Here is a 25,431-nt window from a genome sequence, read left to right as displayed (position 1 = left end):
CGAATGGTTGTAAGCCATTCCGATAGCCTCAGCAACTTCCCACAACGCACTCACGCAGAGACCCACAGACACACGGAGAGACGAGGGAGCCAGCTTGCCCTGATTTTGAGTTTTTATTTTTCATTTGCTGTCGTCGCTTCAACGTCGAAGTCCGAAAACTGTGTGCACATTCCTGCCTGCGCTCCGCAACTCCTGGCGGGGCTCACCTTGTAAGCAGGAAGCGAGTCTCTTTTCAATAGGAAAATATATATATATATATATGTTTGTGTGGTTTGTGTGTGTGTGTGTGTGTGTGTTTATATATATTTATATATGAATCTAAATGGAAAAAAATAATAATATACAGTTAGAAGAGTTACTAGCTGGGGAAACTGCTCCTTCGGCAAGGAGGATCAGCTCTGTAGGATCCAAGGCCAAGAGGTATTAAGTGATCAAGGCAGTCCAGATCAGGAAGAAGGCTGGCCCAGCCCGCTTAGGAGATGGCCTTTGCTTCCGGAAGAAAAGCTTCCCAGTATTTCACCAGCTGGGGGGGGGGGGGAGGACAAAGAAAAAGAAAAGACATCAGAGAGCAATTCTCCAGCTGCTTATCAAAGATTCCTGGTATCCCGCTTCCCCTGTTTATTGTGACCTTCCGGGTAATCCATGGAAGTGGTGAAGGCACCCGGGCAGGAAATAGGAGACCCGGGAGTTTGTGAGTTCTAATCCTGCCTTAGCCACGAAAGCCAGCTGGGTGACTTTGATCTCAGTGCTATTGCTAAGCACTAAAATAAAATAAATAAAAGTCTGTTCACGTGAAAGGAAAAGCCCAAACTATATGAGTCTCCAAAGTTATGAGACTAATTTGTTACAGCTCATATCGCTCCGCCCTGCAGACGTGACCAGAGCTGGTCTTTCTAATGTCCATCTAGGGCAGTGGTTCTCAACCTTTCTAATGCCGCGACCCCATAATACAGTTCCCCATGTTGTGGTGACCCCCAACCACTTATACATCACCGGGTGCCAGGGGCGTGGCCAAAGAAAAGGGGGAAAAAATGGCGGACAGCCTTGTTTGGCGACCCCCGTGAAATGGTCGTTCGACCCCAAATGGGGTCCCGACCCACAGGTTGAGAACCACTGATCTAGGGGTGTATCAAAGGCATCAACGAAGGAGGGGCCCTATTTATTGATAAGCCAAGCTTGTCAATAAATACAGGATGTGACACCTGCCAAGGGGATGCACAGGACACCTCTCTCACCTGCTGCTGGGAATGGAGCAACGTCTCCAGGTATTTGGTCACGTGTGTCCGGAAATCTTTCGTTTTTTCTTTCTGTAACAGAAGTTTAAGAAATAAAAACACAGGCACACAGATATCTTCTGTGGTACAGGATACTGCAAGCCACCAAAAAAGAGCCCAGAACTGGGATTTGGCCTGACCATTTTCTGAATTGGCCATTAAGCCCACGTGTGTCTCAAGCTCGAGAAACAGCAGACAAATAGCCAGCTACAACAAACTATTTGTTGGAAAAAGTGCAACTGAAATTTTAACGCAACAGGCGGAGGTAGGACAGGAGAGGGGAAATCGAAAAAGTCGCAACGGAGGCCGGGACCGGATGAGCAAAGTCCTGCATCTTTTAAATATGGATTGAGCAGGTGGACTCTTGATAATTAAATTACATTTGAAGTCTCCCACCGTCTTTCCCGGGACTGAGAAAGCTGCTGATGGAAGGGAATCCAGGGCTGTCTTAACCAGGGAAGTGAATCTATTATTATTACTATTATTAATCTGTTTTCTATTATTTCAGGGAAGTGATTCTTTGGAGGCCAGACGTTGCCTCAGATTAGTTCTGCTTCTTTGGGCACTGTGAAATTGGGAGGGGCTCCGCGGTGCTAAAAGAGGCACCTCACCTACCTCAAACCGTAAGACCTCTTTCCGGAGGACAGCCGAGAGCCGTTCAAACTCCCGCTCGTACTGGGTCACGCGAGATTCCCACTGAATAAACGGAAAAAATGTACAATATATAAAATATATCAATGGGGCTCGTTTACAGCCGTTATGAGGACTGGCGGTATTGCAAGATTTAAAGGCGATAAAATGCAAGTTGCAACGGAGAACTAGGCTCCACTGTGGGGTCACTAGGAAGAAACCTTCCTAGCTGGCAGGCAGCAAATGTTTTAGAAAACAATTTTTTCAAGTTTTTAAACTTCTGTTACAGAAAGGGGAAAAAAAAAAAAACAACAACAGAAGATTTCGGGAGACACGTGTGTGACCCCCCCCCTCTCACCTCCGAGATCTCCTCTTTGGCTTGCTGAAGTTTGTCGGGTTTGTTGGCCCACAGAAGCCTGGCCTCAGTTTCCCGTTTCTTCTGCAGCGTGACCTGGGCATCTTGCCAGTGCTGCCAGGCCTTCATTCTCTGGTCAAAGGCCCCCTGTTGAGAGGGAGAGACCCACCGCTGGAAGGATCCGATCATCCATGGGGAATGAGGGTTTGGCTCAGAGGAGAGATCAAGGGTGCAAACGCCTAGCAGAGATCCGTGGCGCCCTTTGGGCCTGGCTGTTTCCTTGCAGACATTTCATGACCCAACTAGGCAACATCATCAGTGCTAGAAGGGTTTGCTCTCTGTTCGGCGTGAAATGATGTCCTTTCTAGCACTGAGGATGCTGCTTAATGAAACCACCAAGTCAGAGAGCATTTCCTGCCTGAGCAGGGGGTTGGACTAGAAGACCTCCAAGGTCCCTTTCAATCTATTCCATTCCACTACTATTTCATATTTTATTATTCTATTCTATTCTATTCTATTCTATTCTATTCTATTCTATTCTATTCTATTCTATTCCATAATTTATTATTCTATTCTATTCTATTTCATATTTTATTATTCTATTCTATTCTATTCTATTCTATTTTATTTCATAATTTATTATTCTATTCTATTCTATTCTATTCTATTCTATTCTATTCTACTCTACTCTACTCTATTTCATAATTTATTATTCTATTCTATTCCTATTCTATTCTATTTATATTCTATTCTTCTATATTTCATAATTTGTTATCCTATCCTATCGTACCCTATCTTGACAGTGAGAACAATGAATCAGTGGAACAACCTGCCTCCAGAAGCGGTGAATGCTCCAACACTGGAAATTTTTAAGAAGAGACTGGACAGCCATTTGTCTGAAATGGTATAGGGTTTCCTGCCTGAGCAGGGGGTTGGACTAGATGACCTCCAAGGTCCCTTCCAACTTTATATTATATTATGTTGTTGTTGTTATTATTACCCTACCATTCTAATTCCAATTCTAATAATTCTAATTCTATTCATTACTCCCTCATTTCAACTCTGAGCTACATCCTCTGAGCTCATGGACCCCTACCAGTATAAGGGACCACCAGCCTAGCCCTCGCCCACCGCAATAACCGAGGCGCTCTGTGGGCACCGTCTGCTCCACCCGGAGGCTCTTACCCTGACGGCGGCTAGCAGGCGGATGTAGTCGCTCAGGACTTCCGCCAGGAGGAAGAAGTCACCGTTGGCCTGTTCCTGGTGCAGCTGCTCGATCTTCTCTTCCACCTCGGCCAGCTGGGAAAGCGCCCGAGACAAAGCCGTGTTGTCCTCCGAGCTGCCCAACATGGCCAGGCTCTTGGCAAACTGAGAGGTATTCAGCAACAGCTCTGCAGGACGGGAGGGGAGCGTGAGAAGGGAAGGTTCCCCCCCCTTCCTTGCGAGTGACACGGAAACCCAGCAGAAAAAAGACCCCCAAACATCGCAAGGAGGGGATTGTGATGCCAGAGGGGAAAAACAAACAAACAAACAAAAAAAAAAACGCCAAAATCAGAAGCTCTGAATCCTAAAAGTCCATCCCTTTGGATCACTCCACAGCTAAGCTTGCTGGGAATTAGAGCAGAGTCAACTGCCCTCCCCATCTTTATAAAGTAAAACCCGGGGTTTTTACTCATTTATTACACGTATTTATATAGCCACTCAACTCACATATAGATGACACCCGCTGGCTTGTACAATTTTTTTTTTTAAAAAATCACTGTATAATAAAAACACTTTAAAAAAACCCCCCATCCCACTCTTCATGGCAGCAACGACACAATAACATCAGCCCCTTGACTGGCTCTGTCTTCCATTTGGGGGTTCCCAGGCCTGCTGAGAAAACTACATTTTTAGGGCCTTTCAGAAAAGCAATGGGGGGGGGGGAACCGTACCATAGAGGGGAATGACGACAATCCCTAACTGACAGGACTCATGATGGGTCCTATTTTCTAGAGGTTGTCTTTTAAGTTGGACATTCTTAACCTCAGGGCTGCCTGTACTCAATTCAAGATCCCGGATGCAAATCCTGAGGTTTTGTAAAGCTGAAAGGTGACCCTACAGCAGTGATGGCGAACCAATGACATGCGTGCCAAAAGCGGCCCTCAGACCCCTCTCGGTGGGCACACCTGCCGCTGCTGCCAGCTCACGCAAGTCCATTAGACCCCCGCTGGTGCCTGGAGTGGCAGCCCCACTCAGCACAAAAGAAGCGAAGCAGCTGGCCAGCAAGCTTGAGTAGAGGTGGTAGAGCATGCTCCCATGCGCTCGCTAGCCTGTGTGCGGGGGCTGATGGTGTCAGGCAGCAGCCACCCCTGCCTCGCCTTGCCCTGCAGCAATGGCACCTCCACCCTACCCCCTGCCTCATCCCGCAGGATGAGCCCCCTGCCCACTATCCCACCCACCAGAGACCCCCTGGATCCCCCCAATCCTGCCCAGCCCCCACAGGCACCATCAAAGTGGCCACGCCCATCCCTGCAATGTCCAGTCTGCTGTGACCCCCGCAGCCACGCCCATGCCTACCCCCACCCCAAGGCGGCCCTGGCACTTTGCGATAAATAAGTGGGTTTTGGGTTGCGGTTTGGGCACTCGGTCTCTAAAAGGTTCACCATCACTGCCCTACAGTTTTCCCAACTACCCTAAGCTAGTCCATCTGGGGAGCTTACCTTTTCTGTGATTGACCAGCATTTCTACAATGGCGTGCAGCTTCCGCAGACGTTGCTCCTCGCATTCCACCTCCTGGAGCTTCTCTTCAAACCACTAGAAAGGAGAGACAGGGCAGAGAACCCGCCCAAGAGTCAATGGTAGGAAGAGAAGGCGAATTCAGACAACCCAGCCAGGGGCAGGAGATACAAGAGTGGTTTCATACGTATCACTGAAATGCTCAACGACTTACAATGTCTGATTCGTTCATCTTGATGGTCATTTTGTTGACTGCATCTGTGGCTCTGTTGAACATCTTCAGGAGGCCGGCTCCACTCAAGGTTTGGGTGCCCACAGCACGTGGCAGCTGAGAAGAAGATGGGAAGACAAATCAACCACAGCGCGCATTTGGTAAATCACTGCTTCTCAACCTTGACCCTTTTAAGATGGATGGACTTCAACTCCTAGGATTCCCCAGTCAGCTGGGCCGGCTAGAGAATTCTGGGAGCTGAAGTCCATGCATCTTAAAGTGGCCCAGGCTGAGAAGCAGTGACACCTACGGTGTACACCATCTTGATCTCTTGAACAAAAAAATGGGGTGTAAATCAGCAGAACCAAGGTGAGAAGATTGAGATTCAAGTCTCCCCTCCATCATGGAGTTCACTGGTGTGTTACAGAACTTTCCTGGGTTACCAACATAAGCTTGGCTGAATCAGGACACGGATGAGAGACTACCAAGGTAAACCAGGATAGATTAGGAAGTCCAAAAACGTATTTGGAAAAGGACGTGGCAAACCCTTTGGAGTCGCCGGAAAACAGCACGGCTGTGTTCACATGGGGACCAGGATCTGAGCTGAGCTCATCTTAGAAACGAGCATCTACAGAAATTGGGAAGCATAGAAAAACTTGGGATGTGAAGACCACACAGCTCACAGTTGCAAAGCTTTGTGGTAACTCCTAAGCCGCACACATACGAATCTTGTAGCCAAAGCCACACACAACACTGGCTTCCTCTTCAACCAGTCATCTGAGAGCAAGAAATACAGAAACTTCAATTCTACAGATTTAAAATGAAAAGGAACAACCATGGGCCTGCATGGAAAAAAAAAAAATAACCAGGGCTCAAACGTTAAGGCTCTTTCGGCCATCCCTTGCTTTCTCCAGACCAGTCACTCCCTCCAAGGACATAACCACATACTTCTACTCCGTCTAAAATGTGTTTTATCTGCTTCCCCCCCCCCATCTTGGGTAATCAGTAACCCTGTATCCTGCAAGTCCACCACTTTCTCAGCAATCATAAACGTTTCTGAAGGTGGCTTTAAACACTCAAAGAGCTGGTGTGACTCAACACGAAAACAGAAAGAGAGAGGAGAGCAAAATCAGGAAGAAATAAAGACTCAGCCTCCAAGGAGGGGGGGAGGGCAAAACCTTCTAGGTCAAGCGCCGCAACTTGTACTTTGGAGTTGTCAGGAAGTGCAACACCAGGAGATGGTGAGTTCTAGTCCTGCTTTAGGCAGGGAAGCTGGCTGAGGGACTTTGGGCCAATCACCAGGAGACGGTGAGTTCTAATCCCGCCTTAGCCATCAAAGCAGTTGGGCCAATCACTGGGAGACGGAGAGTTCTAGTCCCGCCTTAGACACAAAAGCCAGCAAGGTGACTGGCCAACTCCTCTCTCTCTCATCCCAACACACCTCACAGGGCCGTTGTGGGAAAAAGAGGAGAAGGAGGAAGGAGTAGCAGCTATGTTTAAGTTATAGGTGGGAGGAGAAAAAGTCAAATTTAACCCCCCCCCCCAAAAAAACCCCCTCACATGCCAGCCTCTCTTAATCCAGAATCTGGATTGTCGGTTTGGCCAGAAGAAGAGCCGTGTTCTGTCAGCATGTTGCAATCACCGTCACCCGGAGCCTAACTTGAACGCGGCTCAGCAGAAAGGAACAAAGAGGAACCGGCTGAATCAGCAGAATCCTTCAGACCCCTCTTCTCGCCAGCCAATCTGCGTCACTCTTTTCCCATGGTTGGCTTGTTCTGAAAGAAGCTGAGATTGCGTTCCACTTCACCCCCCTTCTCAGCCTTCACAAAGCCGTTTGTTCCTGAAAACGGGCCATTGAGCTCCAGCACAGCAGAAAAAAAACCACAACGTGGGTCAATTTCTCCAATATTATCCTTGTGCCAAGGTCACTTCTTAGGCCAGGGCTCTTCAAACTTGGCCCTTTGATGACTTGTGGACTTCAACTCCCAGAATTCCTCAGCCAGGCACGGAATTCTGGGAGTTGAAGTCCACCAGTCATCAAAGGGCCAAGTTTGAAGACCCCTGTCTTAGGCCGTAAAAGCGCAGATTTAGGTTATGATAGCAAAAACCCACCTCCTCTTTTTCCAAGAATTCCCGGACATCTGGGTCCTGCAGCATGGTGGGGTGGCTTACGGTTCTTTGAATATATCTGTGGAATTGGAATAAGGAAGTTTAGTGTACTTTGCTGAAGAATCCCTCACTTTAAAAGAGAATTACAAGGCATGCTTATATTTGGACACCATCCATGGATTAGAGGAGGCATAACCACACAGGTACATCCTGCTACTAATACTGGGGACAGGGATGGGAGAATAACTAAAAAAACATAACTCTAATGGCTGATTCCACTCCACCATGGAATTCACTGGGTGATTTTTGGCTTGTTACAGACTTTCTTGGGCTAGAACAGGGGTCCTCAACCTCCAGTACGTGGACCAGTACTGGGCTGCAGCATGCCAGCAAGCAAAGCCAAGCCCCACCCGCAGGTTGCAGGCAGGACACAAAACCACGCACTCTCTGTCCACGGAAAAAACTCTCTCCACGGAACCGGTCCCTGGTGCCCAAAAGGTTGGGGACCTCTGGGCTAGAAAGCTAAACTGGGCTTGGGATGGGCGACTACCGAGGAATGCCAGAATAGGCTGGGAAGTTCACAAACATTTTGCGTAAAGGAGATGGCATAAATCGTTTGCTGCTGCTTGAAAACAGAATGGCTGTGTCCACCAGGAACTGAGCTATCTTAAGGGAGGCGTTACGCATCCCTTGAAACTGGAAGCATTGGGAGAAAAAAACCAGAAGAAAAACTGGGGTTCTCCGGGCGGCTTCCCCTTCTCACTTCCATATGCAGGGGAGAGATCTGAAGCAATTTCCACCTGGGTGAACTTCATCGGCCTTAGCTTCTCCTGGAATCCATTCCAGCCAAGAGGATCAGATTTCAGGAAAACGCAGCCCAGGTTCCAGAGAACAATTTCCATCAACTGTTCACAGGAACAGCCCTATTGAACAAATCTCTGAAGAACGTTGGAAGGACATGTTCTCCTGCGATCAATTCCAGACGGGTTGAAAGGTGGATGAGATCCTTCACAGGTTGACACCTGAGGACCCCCAGTGGCAAATAACTAGGGACTTTTGAGATGCAGTGGGTATTTGTTCCTCTTGATCACAACCACGGTAGGTGAGCCCTTGAGTTTACTTCCTGCCAGGCAAATTCCCCTACCCGGAGTAACAAATCAACCACACCACCTTGTGGCTTTACCAAGCTGCAACAGCCACCAACGAGACACGGAAACACCAACCTTTCTAAGGCAGCTCTTCTTTTCTCCAAGAATTCTGTGGAGGAAGAATCTTCTTTTCCAACTTTGAGTTTGGTCATTCCTGGGACAAGAGAAAAGAAAAACAAGGGCAGACGTTATCTGCATGGTGCATATAACCAGGGGTGCAATTTAGATGTCTCCTGAACGGCTCAGAGAACTTTGTAACACCTACTGGTGTCATCTGTGTACTGATGGTCCTTAAGTTACTCTGGTGAATGATAGGCCGTTGTGTTGAACTTGGGGAGATATAATAAAACCCTGCTGGCCTTCTCACCTATTAAACTCTTCTCTGGAGGCGGAGGAACGATGATTCCGAGCTGCGCGTGTTTCTCCAACAGCTTCTCATATAAGCCCAAAAAGTCACTGAATCGTCTCTTCACAGAGAACTGCTGGTTCCTAAACATTGGCAGAGTGGTCTGAGGGACAGGAAGAATCAGGTTAGCAAAACAAGTCTTTTTATATATATAAAAGCACGAAGCCGAAAAACACCAGCCTGAAGATGACGAATGAGACTTCGTCGAAACGTCACCAAGACACTTCCAATTTGACGTGGGAGAAAACCCGAATAACCAAAGACCTACATACATATACATATACATACATACATATATATGTCTTTGGTTATTCGGATTTTCTCCCGTGTCAAATTGGAAGTGTCTTGGCGATGTTTTGACGAAACGTTTTATAAAGGTAATAGAGGGATAGGGTAAAAAAGGATAAGACAATGGGAAACATACAAAAAGGTTAGACCAGGGGAAAGAGGTAACACCAAAGTGGGATTAATCCCACAAAATAACATCGCTTCAGCAAGTCTACCAGTCCGGGTTTACAAATTAAATCTTAATAATTACTCTATTATTAAACAACTTTCCATTTAATCATGTAAATAACAAATTAGTCAATAAATCTCATTCATTTCACTACTTAACAATGCTTAGTATCAATTATAATCACTTTAAAATAATAATATATTACATATTAATTATAGTTTACCATATTATTTAAGATCACAAATATACAAAGAGGAAGAAGAAGAAGAAATAAGAACAAGTTCATACAAATAATCATGGAATATAAATACAAATTATCAATTATCTCTTTAAATTTCATAACCTTTTCTCATTCTAGTGTGTTTCTAACCGATAATAAAATTTTCCCCATGTTTTAAAGTAAATTGTGTCTTCTTTCTCTTTCATTTCTAAAGTCAATCTATCCATTTCTGCACATTCGTTTTTGTTATTATAAGCCTGGTCAGATGGTAAATTTTCATTTTTCCAAAATTGGGCAAATATTATTCTTGCAGCTGTCAAAAACAGGAGTCTTGATACAACTGAGACTGCATTCTCAAATATCTGAAGGCATTTCACACAAAAGGGAGTAGATTTATTCTCTAGGGCTCCAGAGGAAAGGACCAAAGAAAAAAAAATTAAAAAAAATTCACAGCTATTCGGAAGAGCTTCAACCTGGCTGAGCACCTGCCAGAAATACCTGAGCGCAGCAGGAGCCCAACTTTATGATGTGTGGGATTTCAACTCCCAGAATCCCCCAGCCGGCATGTTGCTCAAGTTGAGAAACATTGCTTTAGTAAATGTTGCTATGGACAGGTGATTAGACCGGCTGGCTTTTACGCAACAGGTTAACTCACAGACACAAAGACAGGGATACACACCTGGACTGAAAAACCTGAACTGTGTGTACTTTAAAGTCTGCCTTTCTACCCAGGCTCCCTTAAGACTTCAAAAACAGAGGAAGAAATAATCAGGAAAATATTGGAATGTGCAGAGATGGACAGATTAACTATGAGGTTGAAAAACAAAGAAGATGCAGACTACTATCAAATTTGGAACTTATTTTATTCTTGGCTAGAGAAAAGAATGAAGGATTAGGAATTGAACATGTATTAGCAGAGCAAACTCCAGACAACTTGTTGATTGGAAAAATTAACATATGTTGAGGGGAAAAAAAAACCAATAACATTTTTATATATGTAAAAAAAAGACTTCAAAAACAAAAGACAGCCTACAAACTTTTCAGAAACGACATTCAGGATTGTGCGGAACATGCAACTCGGTTATTGACAAGCAAGACATGATTAAATTGTTGCCCCATATTTTTCATTCTCTCTCCCAAGGAAGCAAGCACCTAATACTCCTGGCCTCTTCCTCTCTCCCCCCCCCCCACAACAACCCTGTAGAGTGGACTGGGAAGAAAGAGAAGGACTGGCTCAAAGTACAACTTGATGCAGTTAATCTTTTTTTTTTTAAAAGGACACGCAAACAGTGCTAGCGATGAAGCTGCTGCGTTCTTGAAGAAACCAAACACAGCCAGGATAAAAAGAGGCTTTTGTGTAGCCAAGCACCACGTCAACTGCCTTTCGGCAAGACTGGACATCTCCTTTCAGAATGTAGCTAGCCGTGAAGCGCGGAAGAGGATTTTGACGCACAGCTTAAGGACAAGCTGACCCAGTTATGCGGCTAGTTGGAAGGTGCACCAGGTATTTCCGCCAGTTGGCAAAAGGCAATAAATCGGAAGCCAAAGCCAAAGACACGGCAAATTAATGAAAGGAAGGTGTAATGGAGGGAAACCAGCCCTTTATGTGGTTAGTTGGAAGGACTGGTATCAAATGCACCGGGCGCTTTTGAGATGCGATTGTGAGAAAAAAAACCAAACAGATCTTGGCACTCAATAAGAAACTTGGGCTTGGCTAGGAAAATTAATGCTTTACTTTAAGGTTCATTCCCGAGTTCAATTCATTTTATTGTGGGAGGAGGAATGGCATCTTTGCTATCTCCAAAATTCTTCAAGCACTGTGACATTTATTGCTGCAAATTTAGAAAACAACAGCAGTTTGTTTTTGCTTTTTTTTTGGTACTACACGGAGGATCTCCTGCTGCCTGGGCTTGAGGACTGGAGCGCTAGAATTGCTTCTGTAAGTATTTTAAAATATTATTATTTTTTTGTTACTCTACACTACTGTACTGCTGGTAAGCACTTTGGGAACTGTTCAGGTCTGGCACTGCCGAGAGAGCAATGTCACAGGTAAAAGTATACACACACACACACAGTTAATGACAATAAATGGGACTAGAATTTCTCTTGCTAGGTGATGCAGTTGTGATGTGCTAAGTCATGTGAAGGCGCCGCTTAACAACAGCAACCCCGGCAGCCTCTACTGCCATCATTAACCAAATCCACCTGTCATTAGGCAAGGCCCCTCTTGGATCGAAGCCATTTCTGGCTTGGTCCCTGCCAGATCTGAGCCAATGTAAGGTGAGGAACTGCCTCCTGTTAAACTCACCCCACCTGTCTAATTCTCCCCCCACTCCCCCATCTCTGCTTTTTGGCATCAAAATAGGTAGGCTTAATGCACCTATTATACAGGGAAATCTTTTGATTTCCCAGGAGCCGAAAACTCTCCTCGTCTGACGTTTAGGAACTGGGGAAAAATAAAAGAATCAAACAAAGCTTCCCAGCCCTAAAACAGGTGCAGATGATCTACACCCCCCACCCCTCCTTCTTGAAGCGTTTCATCGGGGAGGCTTTCCAAAGTCTCCATTCAAATTTACAGAGGAAGAAGAGGAGAAGGAAATGAACAGATGAGGTTATGGTCTCAACCGAATGCTGTTGTTTGAGCTGTCCATGGGATGGCTTTGCTAAGAGACCATCACAAACAACCCGTGTCTTCAGAGAACACGCCTGGCGCCTTTTCAAAAGGGAAAGACGAGACTGCTCCTTCTCCGAGCACCATGAAGTCCTGAAGACAAAGCCTCAACACATATAACCACCCACACATAGACAGGAAATGACCGGAAAGATGAACCCACATGGAGTTTTTGGACAGGCGGTGCGTGAAGTTCATTTAGAAGACAGTTGCCTAGCAAAGTGTCAACGCTGCTAACATCGGATGTTTTTGCTTTGACAACAGTTGGATATGCAGCCATTTTCCTTCTTATGTTTTACTCTTAGAATTAGAATTGGAATTAGATGATACTGGGGGGGGGGGAGAAGGAATGTGCACGGGAGTTTAGTTAGACATAACAATACTGGATCTAGTGTGTGAACCAAGGTTATTGAAATAAGAGATGATAAGAATTGGCCGGGCTGGAGAGCTGGAGGGAAAGCCTGCATTTCAAACTAATTGGAGAATGTGATTTATGACTGTTAATTGGAGGAGGGAATTGTGCTTTGATACTATGGGCTCAGGGGAGGGGAATTCAGTTTTTGGCTTCGATTCTGTAGTGCCTGATGTTATGCTACTCAAAACAAAGATTCTTTAAGAGAAAACAATGCCTGGAAGTTCTTTTGAAGAGTTTCATCTGTCAGAACACAAAGCTTAAACGCTTGGTGACATCATGGGGCCATCACCGTCGTCGTTTTAAAGAGATACAGTAGTTCGTATGGAGATAACTTGCAAGAACTGGCTGGAATTAAAGGAGTGAGAGACCCTCTGGATTTTTCACCAAGATCTCTACATTCACCTTCTGCAACCTCGGAGAGGACTTCAGCTTCCATAGTTCCTCAGATCATTTGATGTCTTGGAAGTTCATATATATCCCATCAGACTGTTTTTTGCATTTTCTCCACCTCCTACAATTCTAAAGTAGCCACTGCCTAGCCTAAAATATCTTAGAAGGCCAGCTGTGACGATTTTTGCATTGTGGATTCTATAACTGCATAAAATGGCAGGATGCTTTTTACGCAGGCATCCCAGACATTGTCACAGTAAACCCTAATCTTCAAAACTTTCCAAACTCATCCTTACACAATGGCAATACAACTTTAAGAATCAGTGCCCAGATCCACGTGTGTATCTCTCCCCCCTTTTGTTGCTTTTAGATTATAAAACTGGGTGCCAGGACATCCCTGGTTTTGGAAACAATCACACAGAATCTGAATAATAATCAGGTTCTCTGCTATAAATCAGCTTTTCCTTGTAGTTTGAATTCGGGGGTGGAAGTAGGGAAGAGTATAATTAGAACAGTGAACAACCCCTTCATATTTCCTTCCTCCTATAAATTGCAAGGTTCATATTGTTGGAAGAACACGAAATCTAAATTCAAAAGGAAAAAGGACATAAAAGAATTACTCTTCCTTAAATCAGTGTTTCCCAATCTTGGAAATCTCCAGGATGTGGACTTCAATTCCCAGAATTCTCATCAATGGTTATGCTGGCGGTTGAATTCTGGGAGTCGAAGGCCACACTCCAGAAATTCCCAAGATTAGAAAACCCAGACTTAAGTGGACCTGATGCCTTGGCAGTAATGGGGAAAAAGAAATAAAAGCCAGCATACCTGTGTGGACACTTTGTAAGCAACGTACGCATTCATTCCGTCTCCTGCAGGAACAAAAGAAGAAAACTTTTATAGTTTCAGCAAGCTGTAACAACCAGAACCCTTAGTGATTTGGGGTTAATGTTCTTTCTTTGTGGGCATCTGTGAGCACAGAGGAATCCATTGTCAATGACAGTTGCTCAATCTCTTCTGCTAACAACTTGGGGATTCTAAAATGATTCATGGTCTTGATCAACAGGATTGCCAGGATTTTATTCAGGCAATTACAGATATTTACTTCTTTAATCCCTCACCAACTCTGTATGGAATCTTTATGGTTTTTAGCCCGGTCTTTAATCACTACACCAAACTGGTTTTTTTCTCTAGGCAGCTTACATACATTAAAACCGTACTAAGAATCAAAATATGCTTGAAAACCTCAATACACATACCTTTATGTACACACACACTGAAGACAAATGGTTACTACAGGTAGTAGCTTGTTTAGTGACCGTTCAACGTTACAACAGCACTGAAGAAAAGTGACTATTTTTCACACTTATGACCACTGCGGTGTCCTCATGAGCACGTGATCAACATTCGGACACACGGCACTGGTTCATATTTATGACGGTTGCCGTATCCTGGGGGTGTGTGTGGATCACGTGATCCTCTTGTGTGACTTTCTGACAAGCAAAATCAATGTGGAAGCCAGATTCACTTAACAACTGTGTTACTAATTTAACAGCGGCAGTGATTCACTTGACAATCAGGGTAAGAAAAATCATAACACAGGACAAAAAAAGTCACTTGACAAAAATTCTCACTTAGCAACATAAAGCCTGGGCTGAATTGTGATCATACGTTGAGGACTACCTGTATTTACATGATTTCTTTTGCACAAGGGATGCCTACTAACATTGCTTCCATCACATCAATCCCAAAAGGAAGAGATTTGTAAAGCCAGGAGTCTGTGAAGAGGCTCCCTTCAGGGTGCCAAGCTCCGCTTCCTACAAATATCAGCCTGGTGCAATAATTAGGGACTTGTTACACAGGGTAGAAGGAGCCTTGCATACTGCCCCACGCTGAACAATTACATGGCTGTTAGAAAACTAAAGCAGCTGAAGAAAAAACAAAAACAAAAACCACACAACACACAGAAAGAGGAAGGGATGCCAAGAGTTGGCCAAGCGATTCCTTTGGGGCAGACAGCTTTCATTTGAGACAGCCACAAGCCTAAAGTAGAGCAGATAATATTCCCCAGGACCAGAGTTTCCCTGACATAACCCTGCATCCACAGATACTGTTTATGCAGCTGCAATTAAAGCTGTACCAAGAGCAATCAGGTTTTGCAGCAGCTGCTGCTGCTTCAAGGAGAATACACAAAAGTTTCCAAATGCAGATGGGTCCTTTTTCAGGCGGGCTTGGAAGCTCCCCTACCTGTCCCAAGATGCTGACAGCCTGGGAATCATCGGCTCCTGCGTGATTCATCAGCTCTCACCTGATCTATCTTTAATGTACATCAGCGTTTCTCAACCTTGCCCACTTTAAGATGTGCGGATTTCTGAGAGTTGAAGTCTGCACGTTAACCTTGCAACAGCTACAGTTCATAATGGCAAGGATCAGACTTGGACTGGGAAAGAGGAAATCAAAACTCCAGTCTTTAATGTCTTCCATGCGAGTCTGGGTCACCTGCTTTGAGCCTAATCCACTTCACAGAGGTAGGTGGAGGATAGGATGCTACTGATGGGGAATCTGAACTCACTGAAAAAAAAAATACTGATGTAGCAGGTGTCAAAGGCTCTAAAAAAAACAAACCTCAAGGTAGCAACGATGCTGAAGTCAGAAGGTGGATAGAATGCATTTAGTGAATTTAGTCCAACAGAGTTAAACCCTGCACGACGACGCTGTCAAACTATTTCCATTTCGTTGTGACTCACTCACCAATTTTCTCTGGATCACTCACTCCCACGGAAAGTTCAAACTGGTCTTCCTGCTCTTCCTCTTCCAACTAGGTAAGGAGGAGAGATTACACATAGGTCAGAAACTTTTCTTGAACCCAATTTAAGGTAGATATCAAGCGATGGGAAGCCAAGGCAGCTCAAATGAGTACAGGTTTATTGCATGATAAACGCTCTCTACAAGAATCTTAGCGACTAACAGTTGAAGCAGATTGGCGGTAGATAAGAGTCAATGGAATTCAAGGTGGGCCGGACTCAGATCTCCTGTGGGCACGAAGAGACTTGAGACTGATGACACGTTTGATCCCTCCCTCGGGCTCAGCCTGGTCTTCTCCTACAATAGGATACCCCATATTGGAAAGAGAGAGAGAGATAGGAAGACAGATGGAGACCAATCAGAAGCCTCAGCTCTCTCCAGGTTTTTTTCTCACTGCCCTTTGGGAAGCATCTTAGCTGCTGACTTTTTTTTAAGCATTTGTTCTACTTTTGTTTATGGGTGTTACGTGTACGCTGCTTTTCCTAGCAATTATATCCTGAAAGACAGGAGATAAAACAGAGCTGCAAAGCATAAATAAATAGTATTTACCTTTGCTCTGACTTGAGCTTATATTGCAAAGTTGAGGGGCAAAAGTCAAAATGTTAACAGGAAAGGGGAGACAAGAGCCTGCTCTACGCACAAAACTTCAACTTTTAAGAGTCGTGCTAGAACAATGATGGCGAACCTTTTAGAGACCAAGTGCCCAAACTGAAACCCAAAACCCACTTACGCATCGTCGAGTGCTGGGTGGGTGTGGCCCATTGGCTGGGCATGGCTGCGGTGGTAACAGCAGACTGGGTGGGGCTAAAAACTTCAATCAATCAATTCCAATTTTGCAAGATCTTTTTTTTCCCGCGAGAAGCTGAAATTGACTGAACTTTTTTTTTTTTTTTTTTTGCACACGGCGGTGGAGGCCTAAAGCGAAAAGGTTTTATAAAACCCAGCTGAAGGCTTAGGACTGGGGCGACGGCACACATGCCCACAGAGAGGGCTCTGAGTGCTGCCTCTGGCACCCGTGCCCTAGGTTCGCCACCACTGTGCTAGAAGATGGAAAAAGTATGATGCCCAAAATACTGTCAAAGGAACAGCCAACATATTGAACTTGCCTTTCTTTGCAGGGAGAGAGGATCCGCCCCTTTCTCTAGGACAGGGGTAGGCAACCTTGGCTCTTTTATGACTGGTGGACTTCAACTCCCAGAATTCCTGAGCCAGCATGGCTCAGCTTGGAAACCTCTCCCTTTCCCCTCAGTATGGCTGCTTGGGAATTCTGGGAATTGAAGTCCACGAGTCATAAAAGAGCCAAGGTTGCCTACCCCTGCTCTAGGAATAAAAGGAAGGGTAACAACCACTCTAGTTTTATTATTTTAGGGAGAAAGAGACTTGTTTGCTGTACTGGGGCTTCCCTGAGGACAGGGCTTGTGTGTCGGTGGCAACTCATCTTTGTGCAATGTGATGGAACTGCATGGAAAAGAATGGAGACTGCCTTCCTTATTACACAGGACATAGCTGAATAGACAACTAGCTACACGGAACAGATAATTAGCAAACACGAAAGGCCTTACCTCCTCATAGGTTTTTGACTGCTGCTTAGAAGAGGAATGGGTTGGTTTTTCTAGAGAGGGGGCAGGACTGAACACAGTTGTTGTCTTCTCCTTTGGCTGGTTTTGGCTATTATCCAGGGACAATTCAACAGTGGCATCTGTAAAAGAACAAAAGAATGCTAAGTTGATTTCTTTTTTTCAGATGCTATATTTTTCCTATCCTGCTCTATGGAGCAGAGAGTGGGTCTCTGACAGAAGGCCACCTGAAGAGACTAGAAGCATTTGAAATGTGGATTTACAGGTGGCTGTTACGTATAAGCTGGGTTGACAAGATCAGAAATGAGGAGGTGACAAGCCACCTGGGAAAGCCAAGGGAAATCATCAAAACAATTAAAAAACAAAAATTTAGAATATTTTGGACACGTGATGCGACACCCAGAAAAATACGGCATACTCCATTTAATCCTCCAGGGAAAGATGGAAGGCAAATGAGGCCCAGGCAGAGGAAGAACATCGTGGCTTCAAAATCTAAGGGACTGGTTTGGACAAAACTCAGCAGCACTTTTTCGTGCGGCTGCTGATAAAAACAGGATCGCCAACATCATCGCCAACATCCAATAACGGATATGGCACAAGAAGAAGAAGAATTGATGAAATTCCACTTTCCTGATTGAGGGTAGTCTAGGCAGGGGTCCTCAACCGTGGCAACTTTAAGACTTGTGGACTTCAACTCCCAGAATTCCTCAACCAGTCCACAAGTCTTAAAGTTGCCACGGTTGAGGACCCCTGCTCTATAGAATTTCATCCCAGGGTGGAGTCACTTCCTGTGAACATGACAGATATTCCTGGTACAATCACTTCCCTAAGTTGAATCATTTACTTAGTGAAATTTCTTTAGAAATGGACAATCAAATCCAATCCAAGAAGACGGAACACGAAGCTACTTGTTCTGGGCCGCAACATCCATCCACTCCTCACTTTATTGCTCTTGCCGTCCTTTTATCTGCATTTTTTGATTTTAATGTAATTTCTTGGATTGCTGTTAGCCGCTCAGAGTCACCCTGATTTGAGCAACATAAATTGCCACCCTCTTTCCATCACGACATGCAGCAAGACCAACCTGCAAAGAGATCTGGATCTTCTTGTTCTTCCTGGATGCCATTTGTTTTTAAATTGTTTTCCAGTGGCACTGGGGATTCCTTCTTTGGGAGTTCTGGCTTACTCTAGGAGGATAGAGAGCGACTGTTATTCCAAGCTGCAGAATTAAACCTGGTTTTTGAGACAGAGGCAGAAAAACAGTGTTCCAATATCTCAGGGGCTGCCCCAAAGAAGAGGAAGTCAAGCTATTCTCCAAAGCGCCTGAAGGCAGGACAAGAAGCAACGGATGGAAACTAACCAAGGAGAGAAGCAACCTAGAACTAAGGAGAAACTTCCTGACAGTTAGAACAATTAACCAGTGGAACAACCTGCCTCCAGAAGCGGTGAATGCTCCAACACTGGAAGTTTTTAAGAGATTGGACAGCCATTTGTCTGAAATGGTATAGGGTTTCCTCCCTGAGCAGGGGGTTGGACTAGATGACCTCCAAGGTCCCTTCCAACTTTATTATTATAAACCTAACCAAAGAGTTTGGCAGTACAGTTTGAGCTATACACGTAGTCCTCAAGTTACAACAGTTCATTTAGTGACCGTTCGAGACTACAACCATACTGAAAGAAGTGACTTATGACCGTTTTTCACACGTACGACCATTTGAAGCATCCCCACAGTCACATGATCAAAATTCGGTCGCTTGGCAACTGGGCATGTATTTATGGCGGTCGCAGTGTCTTGGGATCATGTAATCCCCTTTTGTGACCTTCGGATAAGCAAAATCAATGGGGGAGCCAGATTCACGGAACGGCCATGTTATTAACAACTGTGGGAAGAGCCGTCGTAAAATGGGGCAAAACTCACTGAACTATCTCGCTTAGCAACAAAAACTTTGGGCTCAATTGTGGTCATAAAATGAGGACTATCTGCATGGTCCAAGAGAGTGACAGTCCAGGGCCAGTTGGCAGACCCCAGCTTCCCGTTCCTGCCCTTTGCAAAATCTTCCCATTTGAATCTGTGTATTTTTTTTCTGAAAGGGCCAACGGGCCTGGAAAGGGCTCTGTTGCTTTTAGGGTTAAATTAACAATGGAGACATTGCATGCTTTTTTTTTCCAAGGCCGCTTTGTCAAGCTAGCACATAAAAGCTCCCTGGTTTTTACCCTTGCACCTCCCTCCCACCTCCCCCCCCCACGCAGAGACAGCCTTGCCACTGTCTGCATCGCTGAGCAACGCAGTTTGCCAAAAGACAACAGCTGTCTGGACAGGGTGACGGTCCCAAGAGGCACCAGAGACAGAACTGTGGGTGCTAGAAGTCAGGGCTTTGTGTTGGTAGAACAAGCCTGGTTTAAAAACAAACCAGGTTTAGAAGTCACCCCGCTTACAGGTCACTTCTGAGAAGTTTTTAGCCCTGCAGGTCAAAATAACTGGTCTATTTGTCTGAAGCTGTGAGAATCTGTACCCCTCTTACATTTCTGCAAACACGAAAGCTTTACAACATTCTCACGTGAGGTGGGCCAGAAGAGTTGAGCTATTGTGTAAATCCACATTATGAGACATTGCAGGAAGTTGGTTTGCGAGCATCTTTTTTTTTAAAGCTTCCCGGAGCTGCAGCTCACTTCCCCAGATTTGCAGTGTGTTAAACTGAACTGGAGCTCACAAAAGTTTTCTACCTTTGAATAAAATTTGTTCATCAGGAAAAGAGCAAGCAGCCTCTTCATTCTTCCGTAGCTCTAACCCTTTGCCAAAACAAAAGTTTCATTGTGCTCGTTAATTCTGTGTTTCTGACTGTAATTTTGTGTTTCATCTGCTGGTCTGGTGACCGAATAAAAATTAATTTGATTTCTTTGCTCTTTATGTTCTTCTATTTTTCCTCATGCTTTTCCAGGCACTCTACACTCCATTAATACGATTTCAAAAATGTGAATTCTTTTACTTACAAGTGCTTGTTTTCTGTTAGTCCCCTTTAGCATTTTCACAAAGAACTCAAAGCATGCTGATCATGATGAAACCCTCGTTCTGATCACAATGGGAGGGGCTTCCCACATTTTTAAGACTTTTCTGCTGAAAAGTTGTGCAAGGGCCACTTCAGACTGCTTTGTTGTTATGTTCGCATGTGCATAACTGTTCCCTACTCACTGTCAGAAACTAAATGCCAATTTTTGGGTTTGTTTTTTTTCACAGGAAGTTTCACTCCATCTGTATTCCTTAATTTTTTGCACTTATTGCATAAATTGCTTACATTCAGCATTTTCCTTTGAAACAGAAGGGTGGGGCCTGACCTCAAATCCCCTGACTTTTTCTCCTTTGCCAATATATTAAGTGTTTCTGGATTTTGCAACGCAAGGAAGCCGGTCTCTATCTATTCTCCTTGCCTTGAAAATCATGTCACTTAAGATTTTTTTGAGGCAGATTGAGACATAACTGTTGCATCAAAACTGCAATATTTAAAGGACCTTTGCATCCATATGGTCACAGCCCAGGATTGCTGCCAAACTGACAGAGGAACATGACCACATCAACGTCACCCCAGTAAGATAACTTTCCCAGCCATAAGGATAACCTTTATTAATGCTGGCAGCTTAATGGCAGATGCTATTATAAATATATAATTCACAAAATTATAGAATGAGCATTTTTATTCCTGGCAGATCTTCAGAATTACTAAAAGATTATTCTGAGGCTAAGATAGCCATTAGTGTATTCCATAAGCAGATACAAATGATACAAAAAGAATAAACAAACAGAACAAAAGCCAAGCACAACAAAATTCCAAGACATTACCTTATTTTTTGAAAAATAGTAAGCTAACCAGCAGCTTATAAATTGTAAACACACGCTATGTATTTGTGGCATTGATTTTAGATATTGGACTAGGATTGGGGAGACCTAGGGCAAAGTCTGTTATCTCCCCCAAAATCCCATTTATGAGTCTGGCTTTCTCACAGGGCAGCCTAATTTTCAGACTTACTGCTGTGGGGATAAAATGGGATAAAACGCTGTGTATGTCCCCTTAAACCCCTGACCAAAACGCGAGATTTGAGCCCAACAAATAAATGGCAAAATATTTTGCACTACTTTAGAATAAAACACCGCATTCAGTTGATCTCGACCGATTTAAAAAGTCTAACCAGCATCCAATCTGCTTGCTAGAGGGATGGGAGGCCACCAAGGAATGTCAGGCCTGTCCGCTAGATTTGGAAATGAACAAAACTACTTCCCTTTCCAGGATTTGAGCCTTTGTGAACGGAATTAGCTGGAAGGGCAACAGCTCAATGAAGCAAGATCATAAGGGCTGCTCTATAAACGGATGTCAAAGGGATTCAGGATGAGCCACCCAGCATCTGTGAAAGACCCTCTTTCAACTGAACTGTAAGTTATCCGCAAGGAAGCAAACCAACACAAGGCAAAGATGGGGTGTGGAGCCAGATAGGGGAGAGGCGGGGAAAACATTTCTGGCTGAAAACCAAGCAGAAATTCAACCCTAAACCTGAACCCGGGTCCAGACTTTCCCTCCTTACAGACGACCCTTTTTGCAACTCTTTTGCAAAACAAGCCCAAGACGGGAGCTTTGAACAGGCAAAGATGATGTCCTGGGGCTGAACATGAAGCGGTGCTCCTAAAGCAGCACTGGGTGCCCTGCCCAGGTTGCAACCCCCCCCCCCCAGGGACAGATACAGAGAGAGACCCGGGGATGGGCTGGACTCCCACTCCCATCATCCTGGGCCACCTTTCCCCCCCCCCAAGGGCGCCTGTTTGCAAAGGGAGGGAGACCCACCACACCCAGCAACCGAGGAGGCGAAGCGGGGCTCCCGGGGTGGGGGGGGTGTCCCTCCGGGGGGGGGAGAGGGGGAGGAGGGCGACTTTCTCCCAGGCTTGCCCTACTTGGTTGCAACTTGGAGAAGGGGGGGATCGTTATCATCTGTAGGGGAGGTGCCGCATGCCCGCGGCCGGGAATGATGGGAGCTGTAGTCCTCCCCGGCACAGGTCCCGGGAGAGCAGCCCAGGGCGGTTTTCCTCGCCCGGGGAAACTTTCCCAGGCTGCAGGAGCGAAGAGGGAGGGAGGGGAGCGAGCGGGGTGGGGGGGCTCGGGGGGGGCTCCCACCTTTTGCAAAGCCCGGCGGAGCGCGATCCCTTCCCTTCCTCCCCCCCGCACACAGACACGCGTGGGTCGCCCGGTGGGCACCGCGGGCACTCACGGCGTTGCCGGTGAAAATGTCCTCCCCGTCCAAATCGCTGTCCGGCTGGGGGCCGCCAGGACTCGCCTCGGCCGCCTCCGCCTCCGCCGGGACAGGCGGGGGCAGCCGGTCCACCGGGGAGCCTCCGGACGCCATCTCGCCGCCCAGGCAGCCACTTCCGGCTCCCCTCTCGCTGCCCGGCCGGAAGCCGCAACAGGTGATTTATGGCCGAGGGGGCGGGGCCGGGCCGGGAGGCGGGGAAAAGCGATCCGGACGCCCAATCCGGACTGGCAGCAGGACCTCGGGGCGGAGCGAAGGGCGTGGCCGCCCTGCAGCTCTTGGCGGCGCCTTTAAGAGCTGTAAGTGCATGTTTCGTGTGTATATATATATATGTAAATGCATGCAAGACAGAGGTGCCTATAGAATAATACACAGCACATAGGTAATAGATTTGCATATTGTACATGTAAAATGTATCATTCGTAATTTAAATGTATGCCACGCCGTGTGTATGAGGTGAAAACGATATAATAGATATAATGTGTATATTGCATATAAAATATATCATTCGTCCTGTAAGTGTAGGGCAGTGGTGGCGAACTTATGGCACGGGTGCCAGTGGCAGCACTCAGAGTCCTCTCTGTGGGCACGCGCACCATTGCCGCAGTCCTAGGCCTTCAGCTGGGTTTTATAAAACCTTTTCGCTTTAGGCCTCAGCCACTGTGTTGAAAAAAAAAAAAAAAGGTTCAATCAGTCAAGCTTCGGCTTCAAGATCATTAAATAAGCTTCAGTATAAACCAGTGGTTCTCAACCTTTTTAATGCCGTGACCGCCAACCGGTCGTAAGTCGAGGACTACTCAACCGGTCGTAAGTCGAGGACTACTCAACTGGTGCAGCACTGTTTGCAGAATGGGACTTTTGGCGGGCTCAGCAGGGCAGAGACAGCCTGGACCATTCCTATTGGCTTTTGAAAGCCAATAGAATTAGACTCTATTCAAGAGAGTCTATTCTATTGGCTTTCAAAAGCCAATAGAATAAAAGGGAGTAGCACAGATAAGGAAAAGGGGAAAAAAATGGCAGACTGCGTTGTTTGGCGACCCCCGTGAAATGGTCGTTCGACCCCAAAGGGGGTCCCGACCCACAGGTGGAGAACTACTGCTTTAGGCCTTGGCCGCCATGTGCAAAAAAAAAAAAAGGCTCAATCAGTCAATTTCACCTTCTTGCGGGGGGAAAAAAAAGATCTTGCAAAGTTGGAATTGATTGATTGAACTTTTTAGTCCCACCCAGTCTGCTGTTACCACCACAGTCACACCCACCCAATGGGCCATATCCACCCAATGGGCCACACCCACCCGGCACTCGATGATGCATAAGTGGGTTTTGGGTTGCAGTTTGGGCACTCGGTCTCTAAAAAGTTCGCCATCACTAGTGTAGGGTGTTTGGTATTTAAGATATAATGTAAATGATTATATATAACGTGCATACTATCATTCAAGGGAGATAGGAGGCAATATAAAGTCAATACACAAAATATATAGTGTATATTTGATAGAATATCTTACAATAGGTAACATTATAGGCAGAAGAAAATAGCTGCCCTGGATCATGCTTGTAGTTCAGCGCATCAGTGCTCCTGGTTTTGATGTCTTTCCACATGGAATGAATAATTGCAATTCTTTATGAGGCAGAATTAAAATCTCCTTATCGAAGGCGGCTTGTTATTTATGTACTTTATATATTATTTTACTTTTAAAAATTCAGAGGAAGGTAAAAACTAATGCACACTAATTTAAAGTAAGAAAAAGAGATCAAAGAGAAAGCTGAACGTGCAATAAAAATAGAAAAGAAAAAAGACATAAAGAAGTGGATTCTGAGCTTCTTTACAGCAGTTACAAATACTATTATAAATTTACCTCTTATTCTATGGTTACAAGCCTTCTTTCTATAATCTATCCTATCTAATCATCAAAACCATAAGTCAGAAGTTCATTTTCTTCTGTTTTGGGTAAAAAGCCCATATGGGGTTTCCAGTTAGCCATAAACATAGATATTGATTTTTTTCTGATCAAAGAAGCCAATTTAGCCATCAAGGCTTGGTATTTATTTATTGCATTCGTGTCACATTTTTCCTGCTGGAAGCTTAAATGAGATCTTCCACTCGTCCCCACCATAGCTACCTCCTGAAGAAGACTGGAGACATGTTATGTTTTGTGTGTGTGTGTGTGTGTGTAGAAGTATTCATGGAACATTATTCTTAAGAGAGATGTTTCTCTAGAAAAAAAAAAGTAACTGGAACTTGTCCAAAGACAATTTGGTGGTTAGAAGATGCACTGAGCAGAAGTAGAAACAAACCAGTAGTGATTGCACCTTGCTGTTGAGAAGCAGGAAATGAGAGAAACCACACAGACTGATGAGGAAGGCTACACCTTCATTATTTTGAGCAACAGAAGCAGCAGTACCTTGCTTTTGAAAAGTTGGGGATCACCTCTAAGCAGTTTGGCATGGTTTGAAGTAGTTTTAAATCTTAAATTTTGTAGATGCCAATCTACAAGTTACTTTTCTACAAGTTTGCTTTTCTACTTGAGCATCCCATTAATTATCAATGTTTGCTTGATAATTCTAATAAGCAAGTTCTTTCCTTCTTCCTCCTCCTCCTCCCCACTCCTCCTCCATCTCTTAATTGTTTCCCGTGTTTTCCGGTTGAACAGAACAGAATATTAGAATCGGAAGGGGCCTTGGAGGTCTTCTAGACCAACCCTCTGCTCAAAGAGCAGACCCTACACCGTTCCAGACAAGCGGCAGTCCCACAAGTTCTGAAG

General features: G+C 45.1%; 1 protein-coding gene and 1 long non-coding RNA gene across 2 annotated transcripts; one reads left to right on the top strand and one right to left on the bottom strand.

Annotated features, from left to right (window-relative positions):
* Positions 1-94: 94 nt before the first annotated feature.
* On the bottom strand, positions 95-22,825 carry SNX1 (sorting nexin 1). Its single transcript, XM_039339519.1, has 15 exons — positions 22,634-22,825; positions 18,468-18,570; positions 17,369-17,505; positions 15,753-15,819; positions 13,830-13,873; positions 8,813-8,954; positions 8,521-8,599; positions 7,301-7,376; positions 5,192-5,305; positions 4,962-5,055; positions 3,445-3,650; positions 2,263-2,406; positions 1,890-1,970; positions 1,236-1,307; positions 95-523 (listed from the first exon to the last, which is right to left on the bottom strand). The coding sequence occupies exons 1-15, from the start codon at positions 22,766-22,768 to the stop codon at positions 473-475; spliced, it is 1,545 nt and encodes a 514-aa protein (XP_039195453.1). The 5' UTR covers positions 22,769-22,825; the 3' UTR covers positions 95-472.
* LOC120306374 lies at positions 10,446-25,431 on the top strand. The gene is made up of 3 exons (XR_005556257.1): positions 10,446-11,467; positions 21,664-21,806; positions 25,321-25,431. It is a non-coding gene; the product is annotated as an uncharacterized LOC120306374 (long non-coding RNA).

This window comes from Crotalus tigris, unplaced genomic scaffold (assembly GCF_016545835.1).
Source record: "Crotalus tigris isolate CLP2741 ecotype Arizona unplaced genomic scaffold, ASM1654583v1 scf7180000017735.2152567, whole genome shotgun sequence".
NCBI classification, from domain to species: domain Eukaryota; kingdom Metazoa; phylum Chordata; class Lepidosauria; order Squamata; family Viperidae; genus Crotalus; species Crotalus tigris.
Note: the sequence above shows the minus strand (reverse complement) of the source record. Positions and strands in the feature narration are given on the sequence as shown.